At 41.2% G+C, this 23,660-nt stretch overlaps 1 protein-coding gene across 5 annotated transcripts in view; it reads right to left on the bottom strand.

Moving 5' to 3' along the window:
* Positions 1 to 520: 520 nt before the first annotated feature.
* The window catches only part of POMGNT2 (protein O-linked mannose N-acetylglucosaminyltransferase 2 (beta 1,4-)), a 56,360-nt gene continuing 33,220 nt past the window's right edge, over positions 521 to 23,660 (bottom strand). For 4 of the 5 annotated variants that reach the window (XM_085845370.1, XM_085845371.1, XM_085845369.1 and 1 more), the window contains exons 3-4: positions 11,327 to 11,542; positions 521 to 2,060 (exon numbers count right to left, since the gene is read on the bottom strand). In XM_085845370.1, coding sequence (XP_085701496.1) covers positions 1,875 to 2,060; positions 11,327 to 11,542 — 402 coding nt within the window. In that variant the 3' untranslated portion in view covers positions 521 to 1,874. The remainder of the gene's footprint in view (positions 2,061 to 11,326; positions 11,543 to 23,660) is intronic. The other variant, XM_085845373.1, reaches the window with a different exon arrangement.

Here is a 23,660-nt window from a genome sequence, read left to right as displayed (position 1 = left end):
AGTTCAGGAAATTTCTAGTTACTTCCAGATGATGTATTAACCATCTTGTATTTACGATCAATTCCTATCGGCATCTGGTTCTAGGACCATCCAGTATAATTATGATTAGCTTGTTGAGAGAGGCTTCAGCAAATGTTCTTGGACTGATTATGACCTACTATAAATTTGCAATTGGTTACTGGCTTTGACACCAGTACAATTTCTTATTTCGGAGCCTTGGCATCAAAAAGCTAAATATATTGAACAAACAGTTTCAAATGGAGCACCTCGCCACCATTAGAGCATTTAAATTGCATCAGATGTGGCAATACATGCAAATTGTTGCTCTCAGCTTGCAGGCTCAATGACAGAAGACGCCATTCGCATTTTTGTCCATCTCCATCCCTACCCCATTTAAAACCCCGTGCGGGCACGGGAAACTTGCGAGTCGACAATAAACAGGGACACATCATTTGTTTTATCTCTTGTAGGAGCTGATATTCAGTGGATTGAAATGTCAACAAGAGTAAATTGCCAAATCCTCGAGCAGGGTTGTTTATTGTAACAAGATTCGATCTTGAAGTGACATTATATCATCAATGTACAGTACAAAGGAAGTTGCACCCGCGCTCATGTTGAGATGCAATTTTTAGTGCCGTCACTATCAGATTTACAAGCTTGACATGCAATGCAGCTTTATACACAGACAAATTGTCTCACCCTGTTCATCTTTATTGCAATCTGCTCATTCGGCTTAATCGTGACGCCGAGTAATGAAAACGTAGCAGGTTGACTTAGCGGAGGCGGCACAATCTCAACTCAGAATGTACCTGGGGTGGGGCTCAAAAGCAAGCCGAATACAGAATCACAAAGATACACAGGCAGATACACTAGCACTTGTACATTTAATACGGATGGTTTTATATTGACACACCTTTACCTCTGAACTGTACATCGAATTGCTCCTTGCGTTGACAGCACCATCTGTGTATATAATCACGAGGACAGAAACAGTGAACTCACCAAGCATCGAGCATCATTAACTGCACCTGGACAACGTAAGGTCGGCCAGATGAACGGGTGTTTTCAATCTCCTACCCAATTGTAACGGCCTCGAAAAGGAATCACCTGGAAAGCACGAAGAGGTAAATGCTGAAAGCAGGCCAGAAACTTGGTGTCGCCGTGGTGCTCCAATCTGAGGATTTAGCTCAAGACATTGGGGTGCTGGGTGACATTCCCACATACTGTGTCGATTTACCCATCATCAACTCATATCCAGCACGTTAATGTCTCTAAGTGTCTATTTCCTTAATGGAAGTATTTACAAGCTCCTCGAGGAGCCTCAGATCTTTGTGGAAGAAATGCAACGGACACAGCCCAGTAGCCTTAAATCGTTGTGATTTACGGTTCACTTCAGCGTGTTCAGTATTTCAAATGCCCTGCTATCACCTCATGCACAATTTAGCTTCTCAACAATAGGTGAAATAAATTCCTGTCCACAGAACCATCCACCAACCAATAAAACCTCTCGATTATCTTCTATTCCACCGACTCCCTTCAACACTTCCACTGTTGGGATTTGAAATTGATGACGCAGTTCTTTCACAAGATCTTTCTCAAAGGACAAAGCCATGAACAAGGCATGAAGTGTCAACTTAATAGAGTGTTTTATAATGACACCACTATGTAAAGTAAAAACAATTTTGTTTGACAAGTTTTCTTTCTGCTTTCACCGTAAGAGTTTTATGGACCATTTTCTTCTTGCAAAAGGTCAGAAAACAAGTTGCAAAATGAAAGCATAAGAGATGATGCTATTTGGAAGTAGAAATAGATCCAGTGTCACATTTTCAGAAAGCAAAGAAATAATAATAAAAAATATTCAATATTTTCTGCATTCACGTATAGCAAGTCAGAGCATCGGCGAAGGGTCCTTGCAGGGAAGGTCCGAGGAGGCAGCGAATCCAAACGTGGTAGGAGGTGCCAGGGTGTATGTTTTCAACAAACGTATGATTAAGAGCAGAAAGGATGTAAGGAGAGTAAGTGTTTTCACCCTCTTCTTGGATCCACACCTCATACTGCACCTTTCAGAGCAGGGAACAACCATCGAGTCCAGGGGATTGAAGGGAGGGAGTGGTTTGGGATGGAGGGAAGTGAGGCAGGATAGGTAAGTGAAGAAGAGAGGGCAGAGTGTTAACAAGGAACCTTTTTAGGATGATGTACAAGTTTATTTGCTGGCCTCTCTTCCTGTACACTCCCTCCTAACTCTCACTCCCTGCACCATGTTCCCAGGCCCATGCTCACCCATTGCAAGATATCACACATAGTTTTTGATAACCCTCGTCTTCACCTGAGGATTACAGGTGGAGATTTTTCTCACACAGTTCTCGTGAAATCACAAGTGGCTGTCACGCCATTTGGGATTATGTGCCCCTCCTCAGACGTGTAAATTACAGGCCTGCCATTATCACTTTTGGCTGAGAGCACAAGAAACGGTATTAAGGGACATCGACGGTAAAATTGCTAGCATCTGAAATTGAGTGATTGGCCTCTTTATCTGAATTCATATTTTAAGTCACTCGTGCTGAAGCGAACAACTACATTGAAAATGTGACCACAGTCGTATCAGTCAATTTTCTTCTCCACCCACTCAAAAATATTTTCATTCTAAATTCAACAGATCAGGAATATTGATTGTAGTTAAGCAGACAGACAAAGGGAAATTGCTATTATGTAACAGTCTAAGCTCTCTCTACTATTACCTTCAACTTAACATAACATGGTTAAGTGAAAAATACATTCTTCCCTTCCACTTCACATCTGGTTCAGTGAAAAATAGATGCTAACCTTAAATTTTACATAAATCACATGGTTAGGTGAACATATTGTTATGTGGAAGGAAGGGGGGATCCATCGATAGATTGTGTTAAGACAGTATGGACCGTTGGTTCAAGTCGGTTATATTTACTCCTGTAAATTAGGGATATGGTATAAATATGGTATAATTGCTTTTTAATTCGTTTTAGAAATACAAATTTGACAATACCGTACTTTGTAATTATGCCATTACATTGAATCAAAGTATGAGGATGGTTAAAGTTCGACTCAGATTTAAGTTTGACAAGGCAGAGTAATGTATATCGATTGCGAAAAAAAATTGAGATAATTTGTTTTTATAATGCTAATTAATAACAAAACATAATCATGTGGTTGCTGCTTTAATGCAGTGCTCTAAATTAAGATGGCGGCAGATTACGTAACAAATAGGTTAAAGATACGACAAATAATAAAATTTACAGTCAGCGGGAATTTGCAAACTACTGGCTGCACATTACGTTGATAATTACCTATCAATGACATCTGCATAAAAGAGGACATTGAGGGCAAGAGGGTTTTGATAATCGAGGCATTAGGAATGACATCCTGTTCTGGCCATGTATGCATCACAAAAATTAGATGGTATTCATAGAATGCATACCCTGCGCAGTCTTGAGAAGGACTTGGTGTGAGGAAACTCTTGTTTTTAACTTCTTTTTTTTCTCTTTGATCCAATATGGCTGCCAGACCATGTGACTGATAACATCATCTTTATCAAACTATATATCCCATGGGTAGTTGATCAATTAGTTAAATTTTGCAGTTTCCCTCCAATCAATTGAAGCAGTTTCGTCTACGAAGACTTTCAAAGATTTTCCCTTCGATCCAATATGGCTGCCAGACCACGTGACACATAATGGTCTTTTTTTTTTTTTAATGAAAATCCTGTTCAAGTTTAATATCAATCGGATGAAAATTGACAATTTTAGAAATCTCTGCCTATGTTGACCTCAAAAATAGCTGGTGGTTGAATTTAGTGACTTGATATGTAAATCCTGTTCAAATTTCAAGTCAATCTGATGAAAATTGACAATTTTAGACGTTTGGCCTATGTTGATATTTTCGCATCTGTTGACCTCAAAAATAATTGGTGGTTGAATTACTTGAGCTGATATGAAAATCTGAAATTTATTTTTGGAACAAACTCCCTCACTCTGTTCAATCCCATTCTTCATTCCAGGCCTTCAAAACAGCTGTTCATCACCACCTCTTATCTTCCCCAATCGAAAACCACGATCTTTTCTACTCTCATTAATCCACCCCAAACCCAACTCCTCCAAATTCCCTGCTTTCCTTCCTGAAAGTCCCTGTAATGTCCATCTTGTTTACTCTGTGTTCGCCGCCCCATCCCTCTCCCTTCCACAGATCTCCTAATGTCTCTGTTCCCCACTGTTTTGTCCTTCCCTCTCCCACCCCTCTTGTCTCATGCCCCCCTTTGCTGTACATTGTGTTAGCTCTCATACGAGTCTCGACAATGTATACAAAAAAAAGGAAAACCTGTTCAAATTTCAAGTCAGTCGGATGAAAATTGAAAATTTTAGAAATTCTGGCCTATATCAACCTTTTGGACTATGTTGACCTCAAAAATAATTGATAGTTGAATTCAATGACCTTATATGCAAATTCTCTTCAAATTTCAACTCAGATGAAAATTGACAATTTAAAAAAATTTGGCCTATGTTGACCTTTTGACCGATGTTGACCTCAAAAATAGCTGGTGGTTGAATTCAGTGATGATATGCAAATCCTCTTCAGATTTCAAGTCAAAAAAAATCGACCGATGTTGACCTTTGGCCTATGTTGTGCTCAAAAGAGTGACTGCTATATCACAGTCATGTAACATGCGGTAAAGTTTCAAAAAAAATTTCAATGTATGCTCAACAAAATTCAGACACGACGCATGACGTACGCCATACGTATGTATGCTACCAATCGCTTAACGCTGCTTTTTGCTTCATGAGCACAGGGTAATCATGTCATCAATTAGTCATCGAATCAAGCATTGCACTTATTGAATTATGACGTCATAAGGAAGGCACCGATGACATCATCATTGACATATGTCAATCCTCATGGGGAGTACATTACAATGAGCCATGTTTCAATTTTTTCAATGGAGTGGTTTCGGAGATATAAAGAGGAAAAGTTGTTTGGTTTTTCCAAGATTGCACCTGTGCCATGTGACATATGACATCATAATTATCATTGAAAAATTCTACAGGAGGCGCTCCAATGATGAGAACTGTGTCCATTGGACCAACGATTGCAGAGAATTTTGTTTTCATACAGACCGGATCAAGCGTTGTACTTGTCGAATTATGATGTCATAATGAATTCACCGATGACATCATCGTTAACCTATCTTATTCCCCATGGGGAGTACTTGACAATGAGCCATGTGCAAATCTTTTCTTTATAGTGCTTTCAGGGATATTGAGTTGAAATTTTTTTCGGATTTTCCAAGATGGTGCCTGCACCACCTGACCTATGACATCATAATTATGACTAAAAAAAAAAAATATATATATATATATATATATATATATATATATATATATATATATATATATATATATATATATATATATACACACAGGAGTTGCACCTATTTGGAAAATTTTGTGTCAATCAGACCAACGGTTGCTGAGAAAATTAATTTTTGAAATGCAGACATGTACGTACATACATACGTAAACACGTACGTTCGGCACATATATGCAACCGATCGCTTAACCCCGCTTTTCGCTTCGTGAGTGCAAGGTAATTATACACTGAAGGAATATGAAGGCTTTCACTCCACTGAGACAAGTGTGTATCCAAAGCTGGAGAACATCTGTATAAATTAACATAACTCGAGAGTTCATAGAACACCTTACCCCGCACTGTATTGAAAAACAAGGACATGGGCGGGGTCTACGAGCAGAAAATCTGATTGCTCATGATGACGTAAAATGCCATAATATTTTGTCCAAGTACTGCTTAATGGAAGGTTTTTGAAAGTGCCAAAAAGGCGATTTGTATTCTACAGTGTTCAAGTTTATAAATCAACTGAAATAAAATAAAGATTTCAAAGGTTGTAGAAAAGAAAATTCCAGAAAGTTTACTACCTTATTTAACATGTTACTATAATTCTTCATGTTTCTGGTTTGTGCCCTTTATGACGTCCTTCAAAACTGTAAGTTTCTTGCTTGGAATGATTTTCAATTTGTTTGACTGCCAGACAAGCAGACAGTGTAAAAATATTATCTCACTCATCTCTGCGCATGTGTGATCAGGAGGAATTCAGAGCCAAAGTACTGTTAGACTAGAGGTCTGTTTTCTGATTCATGTTCCAATTCGTGTTCAAAATATAACATTCAATTTAAATCTAGTTGTTTCTCGATAATAAACTGACGTTTGTAGACAGATATACAGACAGACAAACAGACAGACAGAAGTGAAACAACTGCTTCATCCCGCTTTTCACATCGAGTGCGTGGAGGGGAATGATCACTTTCACAACATGCACGCAAATTTATTCAATCGTGTATAAAAAGTCCATGTCAAATTTGAACCACTGTCGTACAAAGTTGCTATTTGTAAAGCAATATTCCTCATTCCACGTGCAATATCGTAATTATAGTTTTAATGGATTTCCAAGTTGTAGCTTGCACCCCGTCTGCACCCACAGATTTGAACGGTCTTTGAATGAAATCCAGATTCACCACTAAATGATTAAGTTTTTTCATATAACCATTTAATCCATAGTTAAAAATAATGATCATAAGATTCAGTAATTCAGTTTGTGATATTAAACTTTTGCTTCATTTTATATCATGATCACTGGGGTAAGTAACCTGTTTCTTAATACGAGCACATTGTTCAGAACATCATGAATTCACATATTTTGAGTTAATAGCTTGCCTGAATGACCAGAGACTAGTCACATGACCAACATAGCTTAGCATGGGGAAATGTTGCCAGCACAAAACATCATTATTGAACCTTAAAATAACATAGAATGCAGGAGAACCTGGCATTGATCACACTGCTAATCAATGGTCTTTGGTGGAAGCACCAGTCCACATCAAATCACAAAGAAAATGAAAATTACCTGAGGGCTTTTATTTTGAACGAAACTTGGAGAAATTGCACGGCCTAATTGGAAACTGAATCGGACAAAACATCAGCTTTCTAGCTGTCGTGGTTCTCGAGTTGCAACTTGGCAAGATCTTTGGGTACACATCCCAAAGCCTAAATACCAAAAAACAATTTCTCTGGTTAAACATACTGCATGTAGAGATGAAATTGGCAGAATGTGAAAGTTCTTCAAAATCCAGTTTTGTTTAATATTTTTAATTTATAATTTAATAATTTTAAAACGTTCAATTGGAGAATAATAAAGAAACTGTTTAACATGATATGCAATGTGGTGGGCTTCAAAAATACGTTTTCATATCCAAGATCACATTGCATCACCTTTGAACTTGAATTACGTGCGAAGGTCATTTAAGTGGTATTTTTCAGATTTGTGATTTTCAATTTTTCCAATCTGTTCTTTGTATGACCTCCACATTTGAGAATCTGCTCATTCAGTGTGACCAAAGGCAATGAGCTATATAAGAGAGCATGTCGCCATCAAAATGAACAATAATGGGAGAGAGGCTGAAGTTAGAAAGGTGAAATCAGGAAAACAATGAAAGGAAGGATCATAGGACAGAGCAAGTAGCAATGTAGGGTAGTCGAGTGGGGGAGGAGTGGGGAGAGGACAAGGTTGTGGGAAGAAATAGGAGTAATGGGAAGGAATAGCAATCTGGGTAATGGGGAAAGAAGAAAAATTAGTGAGGGGAAGGAAGAGAAATCAAAGTAACAGGAAGGAAGAGAAATAAGAGTAGGAGGGATGGAAGAGAAATAGAGGTAATGGGGAAGGAAGAGAAATAGGGGTAATGGGGAAGGAAGACAAATCAGAGTAATGGGAAGGAAGACAAATAGGAGTTAAGGGGAAGGAAAAGAAATAGGGATAATGGGGAGGGAAGAGAAATAGGGATAATGGGGTAGGAAGGAAATTAGGGGTAATGGTGAAGGAAGAGAAATAGGGGTAATGGGGATGGAAGAGAAATATGGGTAATGGGGAAGGAAGAGAAATAGGGGTAATGGGGAAGGAAGAGAAATAGGACTAATGGAGAAGAAAGAGAAATAGGGGTAATGGGGATGGAGAGAAATAGGGGTAATGGGGAAGGAAGACAACTTTGGATAATGGGGATGGAAGAGAAATAGGGGTAATAGAGAAGGAAGAGAAATAGGGATAATGTGGAAGAAAGAGAAATAGGGGTACTGGGGAAGGAGGAGAAATAGGGGTAATGGGGAAGTAAGAGAAATAGGGGTAAGGGGAAGTAAGAGAAATAGGGGTACTGTGGAAGGAAGAGAAATAGGGGTAATGGGGAAGTAAGAGAAATAGGGGTAAGGGGAAGTAAGAGAAATAGGGGTAATGGGGAAGGAAGAAAAATAGGGGTAACGGGGAAGGAAGAGAAATAGGAGGAAGGGGAAGGAAGAGAAATCAGAGTAATGGGAAGGAAGACGTATAGGAGTTTAGGGGAAGGAAAAGAAATGGGGAAGGAAGAGAAATAGGGATAATGGGGAAGAAAGAGAAATAGGGGTAATGGGGAAGAAAGAGAAATAGGGGGGAATGGGGAAGGAAGAAAAATATGGTTACTGTGGAAGGAAGAGAAATGGTGATAATAGGGATGGAAGAGAAATAGGGATAATGGGGAAGGAAGAGAAAGAGGGATAATGGGGAAGGAAGAAAAATAGGGGTAATGGGGAAGGAAGAGAAATAGGGGTGATGGAGAAGGAAGAGAAATAGGGGTGATGGGGAAGGAAGAGAAATAGGAGTAATGGAGATGGAAGAGAAATAGGAGTAATGGGGAAGGAAGAGAATTGGGGTACTGTGGAAGGAAGAGAAATAGGGGTAATTGGGGAAGGAAGAGAATTGGGGTACTGTGGAAGGAAGAAAAATAGGAGCAATGGGGAAGGAAGAGAATTGGGGCACTGTGGAAGGAAGAGAAATAGGAATAATGGGGAAGGAAGAGAAATAGGGGTAATGGGGAAGGTATATTTGTAGCATGTGCGGTAAAAGGGGTCAATAATTCTTTTATGTTTACATATGCAATAAGTTTATGTCTCCCTGTAATGATTTCTCCCAGAAATAAAATTGGTTTCAGGCTAAAATTCATTTTCAAAAATTAAAACGTTAGACTTCCACTCTCGGTCTCCTCAACCATAATGATCGTACTTTGGTAAATATGGTTCACACCACAGCATAACAGAGATGAAGTAATTGCTAAGAACCTCGTTGCCTGATAATGTGGTGAACAATATTGTTCACTGAGAGTGGTTATCTGCAAATAGATTCCTCTAGAAACTATCACTTTGTCCTCAGATGAGCCTTCAGAATCCTCTTGCCAGAAGCTAGTTCTTCTTCATCCTTTTCCTAGCAAAGGATTTTTTCAAAACCTCAAAGTAAACTTTCTCTACATCATTTGCAACAAGGTGTACTGCAACTAACATCTTCCTGCCATGACCTGATAGAATTTCTTTTAACCTTCCTTCAATGTCCTTTACTACTGCTCCTTTGAAACTACACATGACTCTATCCCCACGATCCTCCCTGCATAATAAAGAATCGACATATTTAATAGTTTCATCACCAACAAAACTGTCTCCCTGGCCTCATTCATACAGTGCCTTCAGAAAGTATTCACACCCCTCTACTTTTGTCACATTTTGTTGTGTTACAGCCTGAATTTAAAATGAATTAAATTGAGATTTTTTTTGTCACCGATCCACACAATATACCCAATAATGACAAAGTGGATTTTTTGAGAGCAATTTTTACAAATTAATTAAAAATGAAAAGCTGAAATGTCTAACAAGAAGCACCATGGAGTAAAACCTTGAAAATAAATCATGTTACAGATGTGGTTGTTAAAACTGCGGATTTTATTTGAGCAGGAGGTCTCAACCACAATGTGGGAATTTAACTTCTTTCTGGAGTAAAGACAGATTCAATGTGGAGTGCCATAATCACACTGAAGTTTGCTCGTTAAGTCGGGGAGCTGGACTGAAATGCTTTTGTGAATTGCGTGGTGAGATACAACCATCCATTCCTGTTCATGAATCAGAAAGGGAAGGATGTACCTGAATTACAAGAAGAAATGGCTTCAAGACCTTGCTTTTATGGTGGATGTTGTGGAACACCTGAATTGGCTAAACATTTTGAACACTGATTGGAAAACGAACCTGTAGTTTAACAGTACTTTGGCTCTGAATTTTGTCCCAAACGTGCACACGCAAGGAGGAGCGAGACAATTATTTTTACTCTGTCTATCTGCCTGGCAGTCAAACAATGAAAATCATTCGAAACGGTAAGCTTATTGTTTTAAAGAATATCATAAAGGACACAAACAACAGGCATGAAGAACTAATGTAACGTGTTAAATAAGATGGTGTGAAAGACACTGCGTCAACGGCGGTAAGCTTCTGGAAAAAATTTTTCCTCCGACCTTTAAATTCTTTATTTTATTTCAAATGAATTATATACTTGAACACGAGAACACAAATCACCTTTTTGACACATTCAAAACCCTTCTGTTTAGCAGTACTTTGACAAAATATTTTGGCATTCTACGTCAACACGACCAATCAAATTTTCTGCTTGTAGACCCTGTCCACATCCTTGTTTCTCAAGACATCATGGGGTTATGTGTTCTATGAACTCTCTAGTTTAGACATTTTCATTTTTGGAGGGAAGGAGGGGTGGTCAGGTTTTTAAAGAGAGACAAAGGAAAATTGAATGGAGGGCAAGTTCGCTACACAACATACTACAAAATAACTATACTAGGGTTTCTTTATGTACTCTGGCATGCGCTACCCCAGGGGCCTCGGAAATCCGTTACATTATTAATGTCACAGGCGATGTTATTTTATTAATTATATGTTAATGTTCTGATTTTTATTTTTTATATTTTTTTAACAAGCTCTTGCTTCATTCCTAAAGTACAAAACAAAATCCACTACAATTTGAAGAAGTATCAACATAAAGCATTCGTTCATCATATAAACCGTTTGCTCATGCACAACACCTAAAAGACAAAGGAACTTAATAACTTGCTTTCAAAATGTAATTTGCAAGTCATAATGGTTTTATTCCCACTTTGGTATCCATTTGTGAAAACAACAAGACAATGTGCATTACCTGCTTTCTTTAATCTATTCCTAGTTTGCAGACCATAGTCAGGTATTCAGAAAGCCAGATGCTGCAAATTATTCAATATAATTTTGCCAGTGGGACCTAAAAAAATCTGGGGTAGGTAACAGAATAGCTTTGTGGAGAGCCGTTGTACTTTTCATCATGTTATAGAACATCCTGCAATACTGGCAACTCCTAAAAACCATGGGCCATAATTTTTGAAAAGCATAAATGATTTAAACTAACCTCCTGAGGTGGCAGGAAGTCTAGGTTCCATGGAGGCTGCCATGTGACCATGATGTGCGCATCTGCGGATTTAGGGTCGACGACAGACTTGCAGCGAGGAACCCTGACTCGGCTTGGAAACACGGGTGTCACGGGTACTGGTGTGGGAGCAGTGAGCTTGTCAGGTATTACCTGGCGCATGGTGGCTAAGAACGAAGTGATATCCACTCTTGTGTCCTGCGGATGGAAGCAGCAGAAGGCAGTAGCATGTTTCAAAGATTGCTGAATCACACCTGTCTGATTTCACCAATTTACAAATTGTTGCATTAACCACCAATCTCAGCACATCCATGTGGAGAAAGTTTTCCAACTTTATCTCAGTGTAGCACAAATTATGGATCAGAAAAAACAACAACAAAACTTCATCATTAATGAGCCCTATTAAAAGTGCAATGTCATTAGGTGCTTAATTGTTGCATCTTATTAAGCAGAAAAAAAGCTGTCACTCACTGAGCTCTCACTGGCTTATTGGCTTGCATCAGCCATTTATATGGTGAGAGGCTGACAAGGAATGTTCTTTCGCATAGTCGATGCAGAAACTTCCCCTTTGGAAGAAGCAGTGCGTGTTCCACAAAGTACGCATTGTTCTACAGTGAATAGAGTGGGAGAACTTTGTTTGAAATCACCACCCACTGTGTTGCTTGGATAAAACTTTCGTTCACCAATACAAGAGCAATTTTGTTGGTGGGTCAAGTCTTTGATGCCAATAACGAGAAGCATGCATCCGTGGATGTTCTATCATGTCAGGATGTGTTGTGATCGTTATTCTGGTTTCAGAAAAGGCATTGGATGGGTGAAGTAGAATGACTGTTACGACATCACTGGCGATGGCATTGTAGAACAATTCAAATAGGCAAATGATCGTTGGAATCAGAATAACAGGGAATCGGCATTGAAAATGTAAGCTTGCAGCTTATACAATCATACAGAGAAGATTAGCAAACTATTGATGGCATCCAAAATGCATAAACAACAGCTGCATCCTCAGGGGTTGAAGCTTTATATTACCTCCCAAGTAAAAGTTAATGCACTGTTGGAACATAACTTTCTCTTGATTACAGTCTCGTTGGACGCTCTGTGAGCCCCAACCAGTGAGGTTAATAGCATGTGTGACTTACATAGAAAACTTATCATTTTAATGTAGAAATTTAATAGAAATATGATTTTTGTTTTAATCTCCCATTGTATTGTGAGCAAGGCAGATGTATCAGCGGTTTACAAATAAACAAGAATCATCCATGACAAATTCTGAAACATTCTCGAGGGTTGAACACAGGTAAAGAGAAAACAGTTCAGGCAAAACAACAGAGTGACTTGACATACCTGTGTACCTGACATAGAGATTGATGATAGACCTTATTTCTTGTGCATGCTTCCAGCTTGTTATGGTTAATGATATAATAGTATATGTTCCCTTACAAGGGATTTCAAAGGACATTAGGCCCATCGGAGGTTGTGTTAGTGTTGCCACATTGTGGTTGTTGGCATGTGGGTCATACAAGTTAGATTTCTTTAATGATTATTTATCAATACTGCTTGCAATTGAAGTGTTCTGTGTTAAATTTAATATCTTTTACATGTTTTTATTATACAGTGTTGAGGCTCGTGGAGGAGCTAGAACACAGAATGGATCAGGATGTGACAAAAAAAAAAGAATCGTAGAAAAAGAGGGGGAGGGGAAACACACCGAACAGCAGGGTTGAGGGACAAAATAGAAGAGAAGTTTTGGAGAAATAAGGGACGTGAGGAAGAATGAGAGCAAGGGGAGGACACACAGGATGGACAATATAGATACGGAAGCAAACTGTCAATCATGGAAGTGTAAGGAAAAACTGAAAAACTGGAAATAGGTGGGCTTGGGGAGGGTTAATTGATGTGAAAAAGATCATGGTTTTGGTTGTGGGGGGGGAGGGGTGATCTGAGATGGTGGTAAATAGCTGTCTTGAAGCCCTGGAGAGAGCAATGAGATATATGAGACTGAGGAAGTTGATTCCACAAGTGGGGGGGGGGGGAGGGGAAGAGGAACACATGAGTGGAGGTGAGTATTGTAGTGTCTAGATTTTGATTGTTTCACGAGAAGGGGGTTACTGGCAAACCACCTGGGTGTGGGGGAGGGGCAAAGCATAGAAAGAGCAGAGGGTGAAAGACCATAAAGGAGGCAGTCGAAGACAGAGACCACTGACCTGTTTGCGATGTGAAAGTGAGAGACTCAGAGACTCAGCTTCATCATGGGAGTTATAATGATTTTCATGGGAGTTTTTTTCATTCATTATAACTCATGGGAGTTATAATGACAAAAGTGGTGGCTCTGTGGTATGAGACAATCATATGTACACACCCGCTGGAGGTTCTGTCAAGAATATGACCTCAGAACATGTGATGGACCCACAAATTGTGCCATTCAATGTATTGTGAAACATTCTGAGCACAAGGGTACAGCGCACAACCAGAGCAAGGGCAACAGTGGCAGGTCAGCACCAGTAACCAAGAGCCAAGCCAACATCGACGTCGTGCGGAATTCTGCAGTGGACAGGCCCACAAAGTCCCACCACCGGCTCTCCTGGGAGCTAGGCATCCAACCAACATCAGTTTGGTGTATCCTCTCTAAGGAATTGAAGCTTTTCCCATACATCATCTCTATTAGGCATACACTGAGTTAAGATGACATGAGAAGAAGACTTGATATGTGCAATTGGTCAGCGATAGGATGGAGCGGTACGGAAACTGGATCATCCTGATCTGGTTATGCCTGGTGTTGGCTTAATGGTTTGGGCGGTGGGTTTTGGATCCTCGGGTCCTGAGTTCAAATCCCACTCAGCTGTTGAATGAATACCAGCCAGGTGGGATTAACTCAGCCTGTCATCCTTCCGAGGTTGGCAAAATGAGTACCAGCTTGCTGGTGTAGTGTTGGAGTGGTGACCATTCCAGGATTGTGCCCAATAACCAAGGAAACTGCTTCGGTAGCATCAACGCTCTACACAGAGTATGGTCCCAATCTCCTTCTCCTGATCTGATTCAGTGATGAAGCCCATTTCCACTTGAATGGTGCCATCAACAGCCACAACAACATTTTCTGGGGGTCTTATTGGTTTGAAAATGACAACAGCACGACGGTGATGATCAACGGTGAGTGCTACTGGGCCGTGCTCCAGAAGTTCCATAATGATCGAGCCCAAAAGGTCACCCCAAACTGTGCTCGAGCCACATGCCATTCACATCAATTCCATGTACACAATGTGTGCACTTTCCCTGTGCAATAAGTATCTGCATTTTAGTTTGTTGCTTTGTGCTTCAGTTCCACGCTGTGTGTGCACCACCTGATTGCATTACAAGCATGACTGATACTTCCTCTGTTGAGCATTGTGTTGTGCGCTCGTCTTATAAGATCAACTCCTTTGCCAGTTCAAACGTGCGATGAATAATTGTGCACACTTCTCATCTTAGATGATCTCACACTTGAGTTACTTCCTATTTTTCGAATGATGCAATACCACAGGTATGACTTTATCACCATGAAACATGTCCAAAAATGTCACACCGTGCCCTTGAAAACCACCCAAATGCTCAGCACTCGTTTGTATATTTTGTCGCATTTCTTCTCACCACTTGGCTCTTCAAACATTAAGTAAACACAGCAAAATAATTATTCGTTTAAAAGCCTGGAGGTGTTTTAGCAGTCACACAGGCACTCACATATGTTGCAGAGTTGTCTCTTGCCTGATTACTAGTAAATCAACCCTGCGTTTTGTCATAGAGCAGTTCCATGAGCTACACTGCGTGTTAATAATAAAGATCAGCAAAGCGGAAAGAAAATCAACGCACTGTTTAAATCGAGCCGTAAAGAGGTCACAGAATAAGGGATTATTACAGGTTTCAGTGCAAAACCTTCTGTCAAAAGAAATACATTAGTCTGTCAGATTTGAACCAAAGACTGACAGCACAGGTTGCAAAGAAACATGAGAAAATGAGCAACACATGACACTAATAATTTTGTGATTTCTGCATCGAGCGAGATTATTATTCTCAGCAACATGAAATTGAGAGGCAGCTTTGAAAAGAGAGTGGAAAAAAAAATACACATCTCTATAATATTGGATACGAATGGCCCCGCATCATTTGTCTTGTGATTCAACTGGACGGGATCCTGTCGGGGAATCCAGCGATAAAAGAAAACTGCAAATCAAATGCCTGAGCTTCCTGCAAGAAGCATGGCCAAAACAAACAGTATAGCAGGAGCATACAGAAATTTCTGGTTTTTGTCAAGTGGAGCTTTTTGTCTTCCAAAACGTAATAAAGCTCATCTTTTCCAGAAAACTCCTTTTTCCTAAAACAATAGGCCAAAAATAAAAAAAAACACAAATTATCAAGAGAGTTTGGCAATGAGGTCTGTCCTATCCCTAAGCATTCATATCGAACCAGCTGTCCCAATGAAGCAAGGAGATTAAACGTCACAGAATGCAGTCTTTCCTTCCTGCGAATGGTCCCTGCACCATGGCCAAATTATCTGCTGCCAAGATGACTCGTTTGAACTGGCAATAAAATCCAAATGCTGTGTGCCCCATCAGTTTAATGACTGTGGATACCAAATGGGCTATCTCAATGCCAATATTAAGGACCCCATTGTGGAGAAGGAAAACATGTTCGAGCTAAGAAAGCTCCAACAAAAAAATTGCTTTGAAACCTGACATACAAATAGTGAAACTAAAAGAATGAAATACAGAACGGCATATCAAAATGAAAAGATTACATGAGACATAAATTTTAAAGGTCAAAAGGCTGGACAAAATGTAGTCATTAAGATTAAGAACACAGTTCTGCTACATATATATATATATATATATATATATATATATATATATATATATATATATATATATATACACATATATATATATATATATATATATATATATACATATACATATACATACATACATACATATATATTGTTACGGATTTTAGAATCCGATCTGATGAATGCATCCACACATCCAGGTCCTCAGACAGTTATTTCCTTAAATGTATGTTCAGATTAGCCCCATCCCCATGTCTAATGGGATCTTAAATGTGATGCATTGAGAAGGGTAAAGGATAGATCCCCTCTCTTATGGGAAGCTTTTTTCTTTACGAGACACATTCACACACATTTCTTTCACAAGCTCTGAAGCCCGCCCTCATTTTTCCGCAGCAGAATTCTTTCGCGAGCTCCGATGCCCACCTTTTTTAGAGCGCACAGGTCATCATGGTAACCGTGCCCCAGTGGGATGGGGTGAGCTTGGGGCAGACGGCACCTCACGGAGAGGGCCCGCCCTCGTTTTTCCTCAGCAACATTCCTTCACAAGCTCTGATGCCCGCCTCTTTTGAGAGCGCATGGGTCATCATGGTAACCATGCCCCAGTGGGGTGGGGTGAGCTTGGGGCGGACGGCACCCCATAGAGACGCCCAGAAGATATAACAAGGACAAATGTATCCAAGAGCCGCGTCATAAAGGTTTTGTCTTCACCAGAAGAAGAAGAAGAACGCGGAGCTCTCTTGGAGCCAGCGTTCGCAACGCGACGCAGCTAAAAAGACGTTCTGTGAGGAGAGACGTTCAGAGAGGAAAAGGCGAAAGAGGGACGTTCTGAAGTGAGAGAGACGTTCTGTGAGGAGATACGTTTTGAGAGTGTGGAAAAAGCGAAAGCGATACGTTCTGAAGAGAAAGAGATACGTTCTGAGATAATAAAAAGCGTGAACGAAAGAGGTACGAGAGAGAAGCGAGCAAGAAGCGGGTGTAGGCGCGCAAAATAGGATAAGGAAGTGCGCGTGTGGGTGTCTAGCCAGCGCCAACAGCGAGACGGTTCGTCCTGCCCAGAGCTTCAGCAAGCGAGCGTGTGGACTGGCGTTCAAGGCTGCCCCGCAAGAGGCTGTACGACAAAGCTGGGTGATGGCGACGGACATGACACACACTCACGCATTTCAGAACGTGTTTGCTTCACGGACAACTTTCTGGTGAGCGAGACGATTTTCTCCCCCTCCCCTCCCCCTGAATGATCTGCTGGGTACTGTTGTCTATGTTTAGCTGTAAGTCAACCCCCGTTAAGCTTCTGCTCTTTGTCTCTTTCTTGGCATTTTGATTGTTTTTGCTCTGAAATTCTTTATTTACCCCAGCAAATAAAAAGTTCTTTTTATTCATTTATTTTATTATTAATTTATTATTTGTCGATTTCCAACCTGTCCGTGTTTGTCCTTTCCTTCATTAGTCTAGCATTGTTCGAACCGAGATAGACTGGGAGGTAATTACCACAGATTTGACCAAAAAATCGTCGGCACGCATCAGCGGTTAAAACGCTCGGCTGCCCTAATTACAATCTAATCAGATAACATTGGTGCTTTGCCGAGGGCGCGCTCCCCGCTCAGGTAACCACGTGACCTCTAGTTAAACGGAATAATTAGACGGCAGACACTGGAACTCGTGGTCGACTGGGTGGCATTCGTGGTTTTAAAACAACCCACCGTACCATAACGTTAATTGTGAGCGGTGGCCCCAGGTCCGGCTCTACCGAGGACAACCGGGGATTAATCCCCCTGAGTGACAAGCTGGTGTCTCGGTATCCGTCACCGCAACAATATATATATATATATATATATATATATATATATATATATATATATATATACATACATATATATATATATACATATATATATACATTGTTGCGGAAATGGCCCTTAGTGGGTTATTAAATATAAGATCAGCCCAGATGCCCCATTAAATGCATGTTTAGCCAGGTTGTTCGGTAAATGGACGTCACATGTGTGTCGGGAAGTGTAAGAGGTTGTTTATTGTTCGTACTTTGGTGGTGGACCGAGAGGTTCTTCTTCTTCCTTCCTCTCTCGGGACAATAGTCTCCGCCCAGCGCTGAGAAGGGGAGTGGCCTAGAGAAGGAAGTGAAACTGAAGGGAGGAGCCAGTCGGTTTTCGAGGCGAGCGAGAGAAGGAAAGGCAGTGGTGAATTGGCCGGGAGAGAAACTGAACCTGAGGGTCGAGTCTGCCATCGGCCGAGAAACAAAAGGTGGAACTGAGAAACGACTGGTGGGAGTCGTGATCTGCTGTGTAGGGGACGGCTGTGTTTGTCTGCGATCTGCTTCGCGAAGGAGGCAGGAGAAACGGCTAGAGGCTGCCTGCACGTCGAGTCGGCGATCGACTTTCATTAGAAGGTCCTCGACACATTTGTCGATCCGCCTGCCAGAGCCCAACACCTCGATTTGGCCTTGTCTGGTGAACAGGCCAGGCCTGGACTTTTATGCTGGACCTTGTGCGAAACCAGCTGAAACCCACCATTGATCTGACGGTCTTGTGCCGTCGACCTTCCGCGGGGTCAGAACGTGCGGAGGCCGCATGCGTGGGCGGTGCGACAAAAGGACGGCGCCATTTTTTCCACGCGGCGTGTTCGAGCTTGGGCGCTCGAATCCGTGGACATCGGCTTGTCACGAGCCACATTCGTGCTTTGACACTTTCCTCTCGTCCATGAAACATCATCAAGTACTTTTTGTCTTGTCTGCATGCTGTCTATGTCATGTCTGCATGTTGTTTAAGGCTTATCTCATTAGGGTCCCCTTCGAAACCCGTAGCTCCCTAGTTAAGAACGGGTTATAGATTAATTATAACATTGTCGTGAATGCATTGCTTGTGTTGTGTTCCCTGATGTCCCCAATAAATCTGGCTGATTCGTATGAAGTTGCTGCTTTGAATTAATTCGTGCCGCGCCGAGGAACGATCTGCTCGGTTTGGATATAAAAACGAAAATGGTTACAGACTGGTAGACTCCGCTCGGTCTCTGACAAAACCAGTCTGTAACCTGGGTCAATTCCCCCAGCTGGCAAGGTACAGGTGTATTTTGGTATCGTGATTCGAGACGCGTAACCCGAGAATTGTGCCGAACCGGCCGGCGTTATAACCCCGGAGACGGCGGTGGTTAGGGTGGTGCCGAATCTGTGATGTTTTGCTGTCGAGAGGGGTGCGAAAAACAAAACTGGTTACGGACAGTGATTGACGCGCTCGTCCGAATCCCCCCCACCCCTGAATCCTCAACAATATATATTGCTGTGAGAAATACTGAATGTAAATTGCTGAAAGCAAAGCTATGGAGAGTGTAGAGAGGTGGTGGTTTGGGGACTGAAGAAGCGATGTGGAAAGGGATAAGTTCATGTCGGTGTTCGGTTGGCATGGAACAAACTTTGGTGATCTTCTGTGAGGTGATAGGCCCAAAACATGCCTAAATTCGTTTCCGAGCCACGCTTTCATAACATCATCCTCACTCCCAAGCAGTACTTCGGAGATACAACAAGCATGCATTGGAAATCTTTGCTGGTGGAGTGGAGGTTGCCAAAGTTACCCACTCCACCTATTGCGATATCTGCACACTGAATATTTACACTGAATTCCAGTTTCTACCCATACACACTCATTTGATGTGAGACGTCGATGAACCCGTCAGTGAGGGGTACCCTGCTCGTATATGCTGTATATACTAGTATGGATCGGCTCACTACGCTCGCCTTACCACACATTGCTACAGTGGGACAAACACTGCCACATTATTAAAAACACCTCACCGCCACGTCATTCAAAACATCTCACCGCAACATTATTGAAAACACCTCACCGCCACATTAATTAAAACCTCACCACATGTAACCGCCACATTATTAAAAACACCTTACTGCCACATAACCACCATGTTATTAAAAGCACCTCGCCTTCATGTAATTCAAAACAACTCCCGCTGTGCAATTCAAAAAATACATCACCACATGTCGCTATAGAGACGGGCTCGTTTTAATGAAGATCAAGTACGCGAGTTGCCATGTTGTCATCATTTACACCACGCAGAATTAAAATATATATATTTTAGAAATCTATTTAACATTCATGATGTATTACATTTTTATAAGCAACTGAAGTTGAAGATTTAAATTTTTCAAAAATCTTTTTCAAAAAAATTAAAATATTAATAAACAGAAAAAATTAATTTTTTTAAAAAAAAATACCCTTAGAACATACACAAGGGAGGGGTATTAATGAAATAAATGTAGGTAAGACCCGAGACAATGGGGAAGCACAGTTTGTGTGCTTACACAACGTGTAAGCACACCCCACTTGTAATATATTGTTGTAGATTTCCCGCTCGTCGGCGTGCGAACAACCGCGTCTAACCAATAGCGTCGCTTCGCCCACCGAACGGTCAATTCAGTCGTGACTTTCTGGAACAATGCCAGAAACCAGTCACGGGTGGATTTTTAATCCCACCACGGCCCAGTCCGTATTCTACCCACGCGAAATAGGGTCAATCGCCGAATATCGATATACCTAAGTACCCACGCGGGTAACCTACCGAGGGACCGTACCTCGGCGAAGGCCTGCTTGAACACGAACCGCTTAAGCGGTCCGTTCCATTCTGGGATAACCGAGCGGGTATTATCGCCAGACCTCACTGGACCCGATTCTATTTATCGGTTATTTAAAAACCAACTATATTCCGAGAGGAAGATGGGGCATTTCAATGAGGGAATGGACGCAACGAACAGGTTTACATTCACACAAGGACATTTATTATAATAAAGCACGTATGCAATGAAACAAGGCAAAACACGTATGCAATTATACAAGCAACAAAAGCACGACAAAAGAACTACAACCGTCTACTTATTATGTACAGTCACTTGCACTTAACAGCAGTTCCTACTTATTAGACGGGCCCACGGACACACGTACGCACACACACACACACCCAAGAAATGGTGGCAGAGGCCTTTAATAACGAGCTCCAGCTCGGAGGACAGGTGAGCTGAAACCCAGAAACTATCTCGAACCTCTCCACCTCGTGTGGTCTTCAAGTTGTTCGGACCCGGGCTCCAGCGAGAGCGAGCTGGATCCAATCGCCGTGATCCTTCCCGAGCTCCCGCGAATCCACCCGCGCTTCTCAACACATGCTGGTGAGATGAGGCACCGATCCTTCCCGTCGATGCGTCGCTTCCCCGAGGAACCACCTCCCACAAAGAGGTCGATGAGTCGCACCAAGCCGGGAACCAAAATGGAGAACAAAGAGCTCCACGAACCAAGAAGAAGAAGCCACCACTCACAGCTCGAGCCGAGCGTCCGGCTTAAGTTCCTTCCAAATTGGGCAGCTTGAAGCAAAAAGCTCTCCCGAGCCAAGCAGAAGCTGAAGCTCACGGAACCGTCAAAGCAAAAAGCCTCCCCCCGAGCCAGGCCTCAGCCGAAGCTCACTGAGCCAGCCGAAGCAAAAAGATTCCGAAGGCCTCGACCCTAACCCAAGCCAAACAGGACCCGAAGGTCTCCTGAACGGCTACTCTCTCAACTCCCTTCTCCAACTCTGCCTACGAACAAAAGAAAAAGATCTCCTCTTATCCTTCTCCGCCCCCCCCTCCTCCACGCTCGGCGCGACTCATGCCCTCGTGATCCACCCCCTCCCCCCGCTCAACCACGGGTGGGAGGGAATTGTTGACATCATGAGTCATGCGCCGGCAGGGTTCTTCTTCCTCTTCGCAGAAGAGGGGGAGGGAGGTCTCCATTGTTTGTTCCCTAACTATTAAATCGATCCGCAGCACATCTAATCGATTTCTGAACATTTAAACAATGAAAGGTGAGCTATCTAGGGAACAAGCACTTATCGACATAGCTGACAAAAGGAACCTGTATGTTGTGTGCAATCGAATTCCCAAATTCATAACAATATATATATATATATATATATATATATATATATATATATATATATATATATATATATATATATATATATAGTTTGAAGTTGTGGGTTATGATGTGTAAATAAAAGGTGGAAAAATTTTGATTTAATGCAATTTAATTCCATGCTATAAGGCAACAAATGGTGAAAAATTTTAAAGGGGGTGTAGACTTTCTCGACTTTTTGTGGACACTGTTTCTATAGTTGTGGAAATTGCTTCTCGAGACTAAAAATGTCTAGATTAGAATAGTTGTTTGCATTACTTCATGTTTTATTGGAACAGTGGGGTAAAACGAAGTGTAATAGGAATATGCATCGATTATAATCATAAAAATCCATTATAATGCAGAAAGAAGGCCCCCCCCATCCCCCCTCTTCGAATGTATGTGTAGAAAACCACTTCTCTCTTAACCGCTTCTTAGCGTTTTATTCTCTGTAAATCTCTCCCTCATTTTTTTGTCCTTTTAAAGAAAGTGGCCTTTCGGGCCGAGCAAGGCAGTACTTTATGCGTGCTCAGATGAAGCCTCGAGCATTCGGGACAGGCCGAGAACGTTCAGGGCGAGGCTTCAGCTTGAGCGAAGTCTGAATAGAAGTGATGTGCCAGGCAGTGGCGATGTTTTGCAAAATATTCTCCGAGTTTTTTGGAAGTATAGCCTGATTTGCTATTTTTATTTTATGCAATTTTATACAATATATATATATATATATATTTTTTTTTAACCAAATGCAATGTGAACGATCACCATAGTACATCAATCCAATGAGCAGTTTGAATTGTCAGATTTAATTGTCATTCTTTACAAGCTCAATCGACTCGATAGAGCAATGGATTCTCATCACTATCACAATTTAATTTCCGTTTTCTCAGTTCTTTTTCTTCCTAGTTTGGAATCCAAGGTTCATCAGCACGTTAAAAGGTAAGTAAAGTGAGAAAATTGGGAAAATGAAGAAATTACGTCATGTAGATCCATAATTAGGACAATGGATTAAAGGTCAATTCGGGTTAAAAATAGGTCTGCAATCATCACCGAAATATGAACAATAGTCCTTGCAGTGACCTAATTTTAAAATAGCCTTCTTCAGGTAACCCATTCTGACTCGCTTGCATAATGTCATGTTCAATGAACGTAAGGTTTTCCCTGAAACACGTCAACAAGAAAAAGGGGTAAATTGAAGGTCAAGGTCAAACATGTTTCAGCAGGTGCACGACTTCAGGTGAGTATCTATCTCTGTGCAAAGTAAGATGTTTGTAGTCTCAGCCGTTTAGGAGCTATTGAACCAACAAAAATCTGTGAGAATTAACAACAACAATAAAAATAGCTGGAAGAATAACAATTTGTCTTCCAGTCAGAAATGGAAGGTCATAATTAAAAGGGTTGCTGTCATATCGAGGGAGGTGGGGTGAAGGGAATACCTAATCCATGGTAAGTGGCTGCAAACACAAAATAATCCTCTAATGAGGCTGACAACATGTATTCACACAAAGGACATTCACCAATGTGATAACGTTGAGCACAATTACAAAAAAGGGGGGTTCCTATATACTCC

Source organism: Eptatretus burgeri, chromosome 11, assembly GCF_056783735.1.
Source record: "Eptatretus burgeri isolate ZD-2024b chromosome 11, Ebu_testis_v1, whole genome shotgun sequence".
In the NCBI taxonomy this organism is placed as follows: Eukaryota; Metazoa; Chordata; class Myxini; order Myxiniformes; family Myxinidae; genus Eptatretus; species Eptatretus burgeri.
The sequence above is the reverse complement of the archived record's forward strand: the minus strand, read 5'-3'. Positions and strand labels throughout refer to the sequence as shown.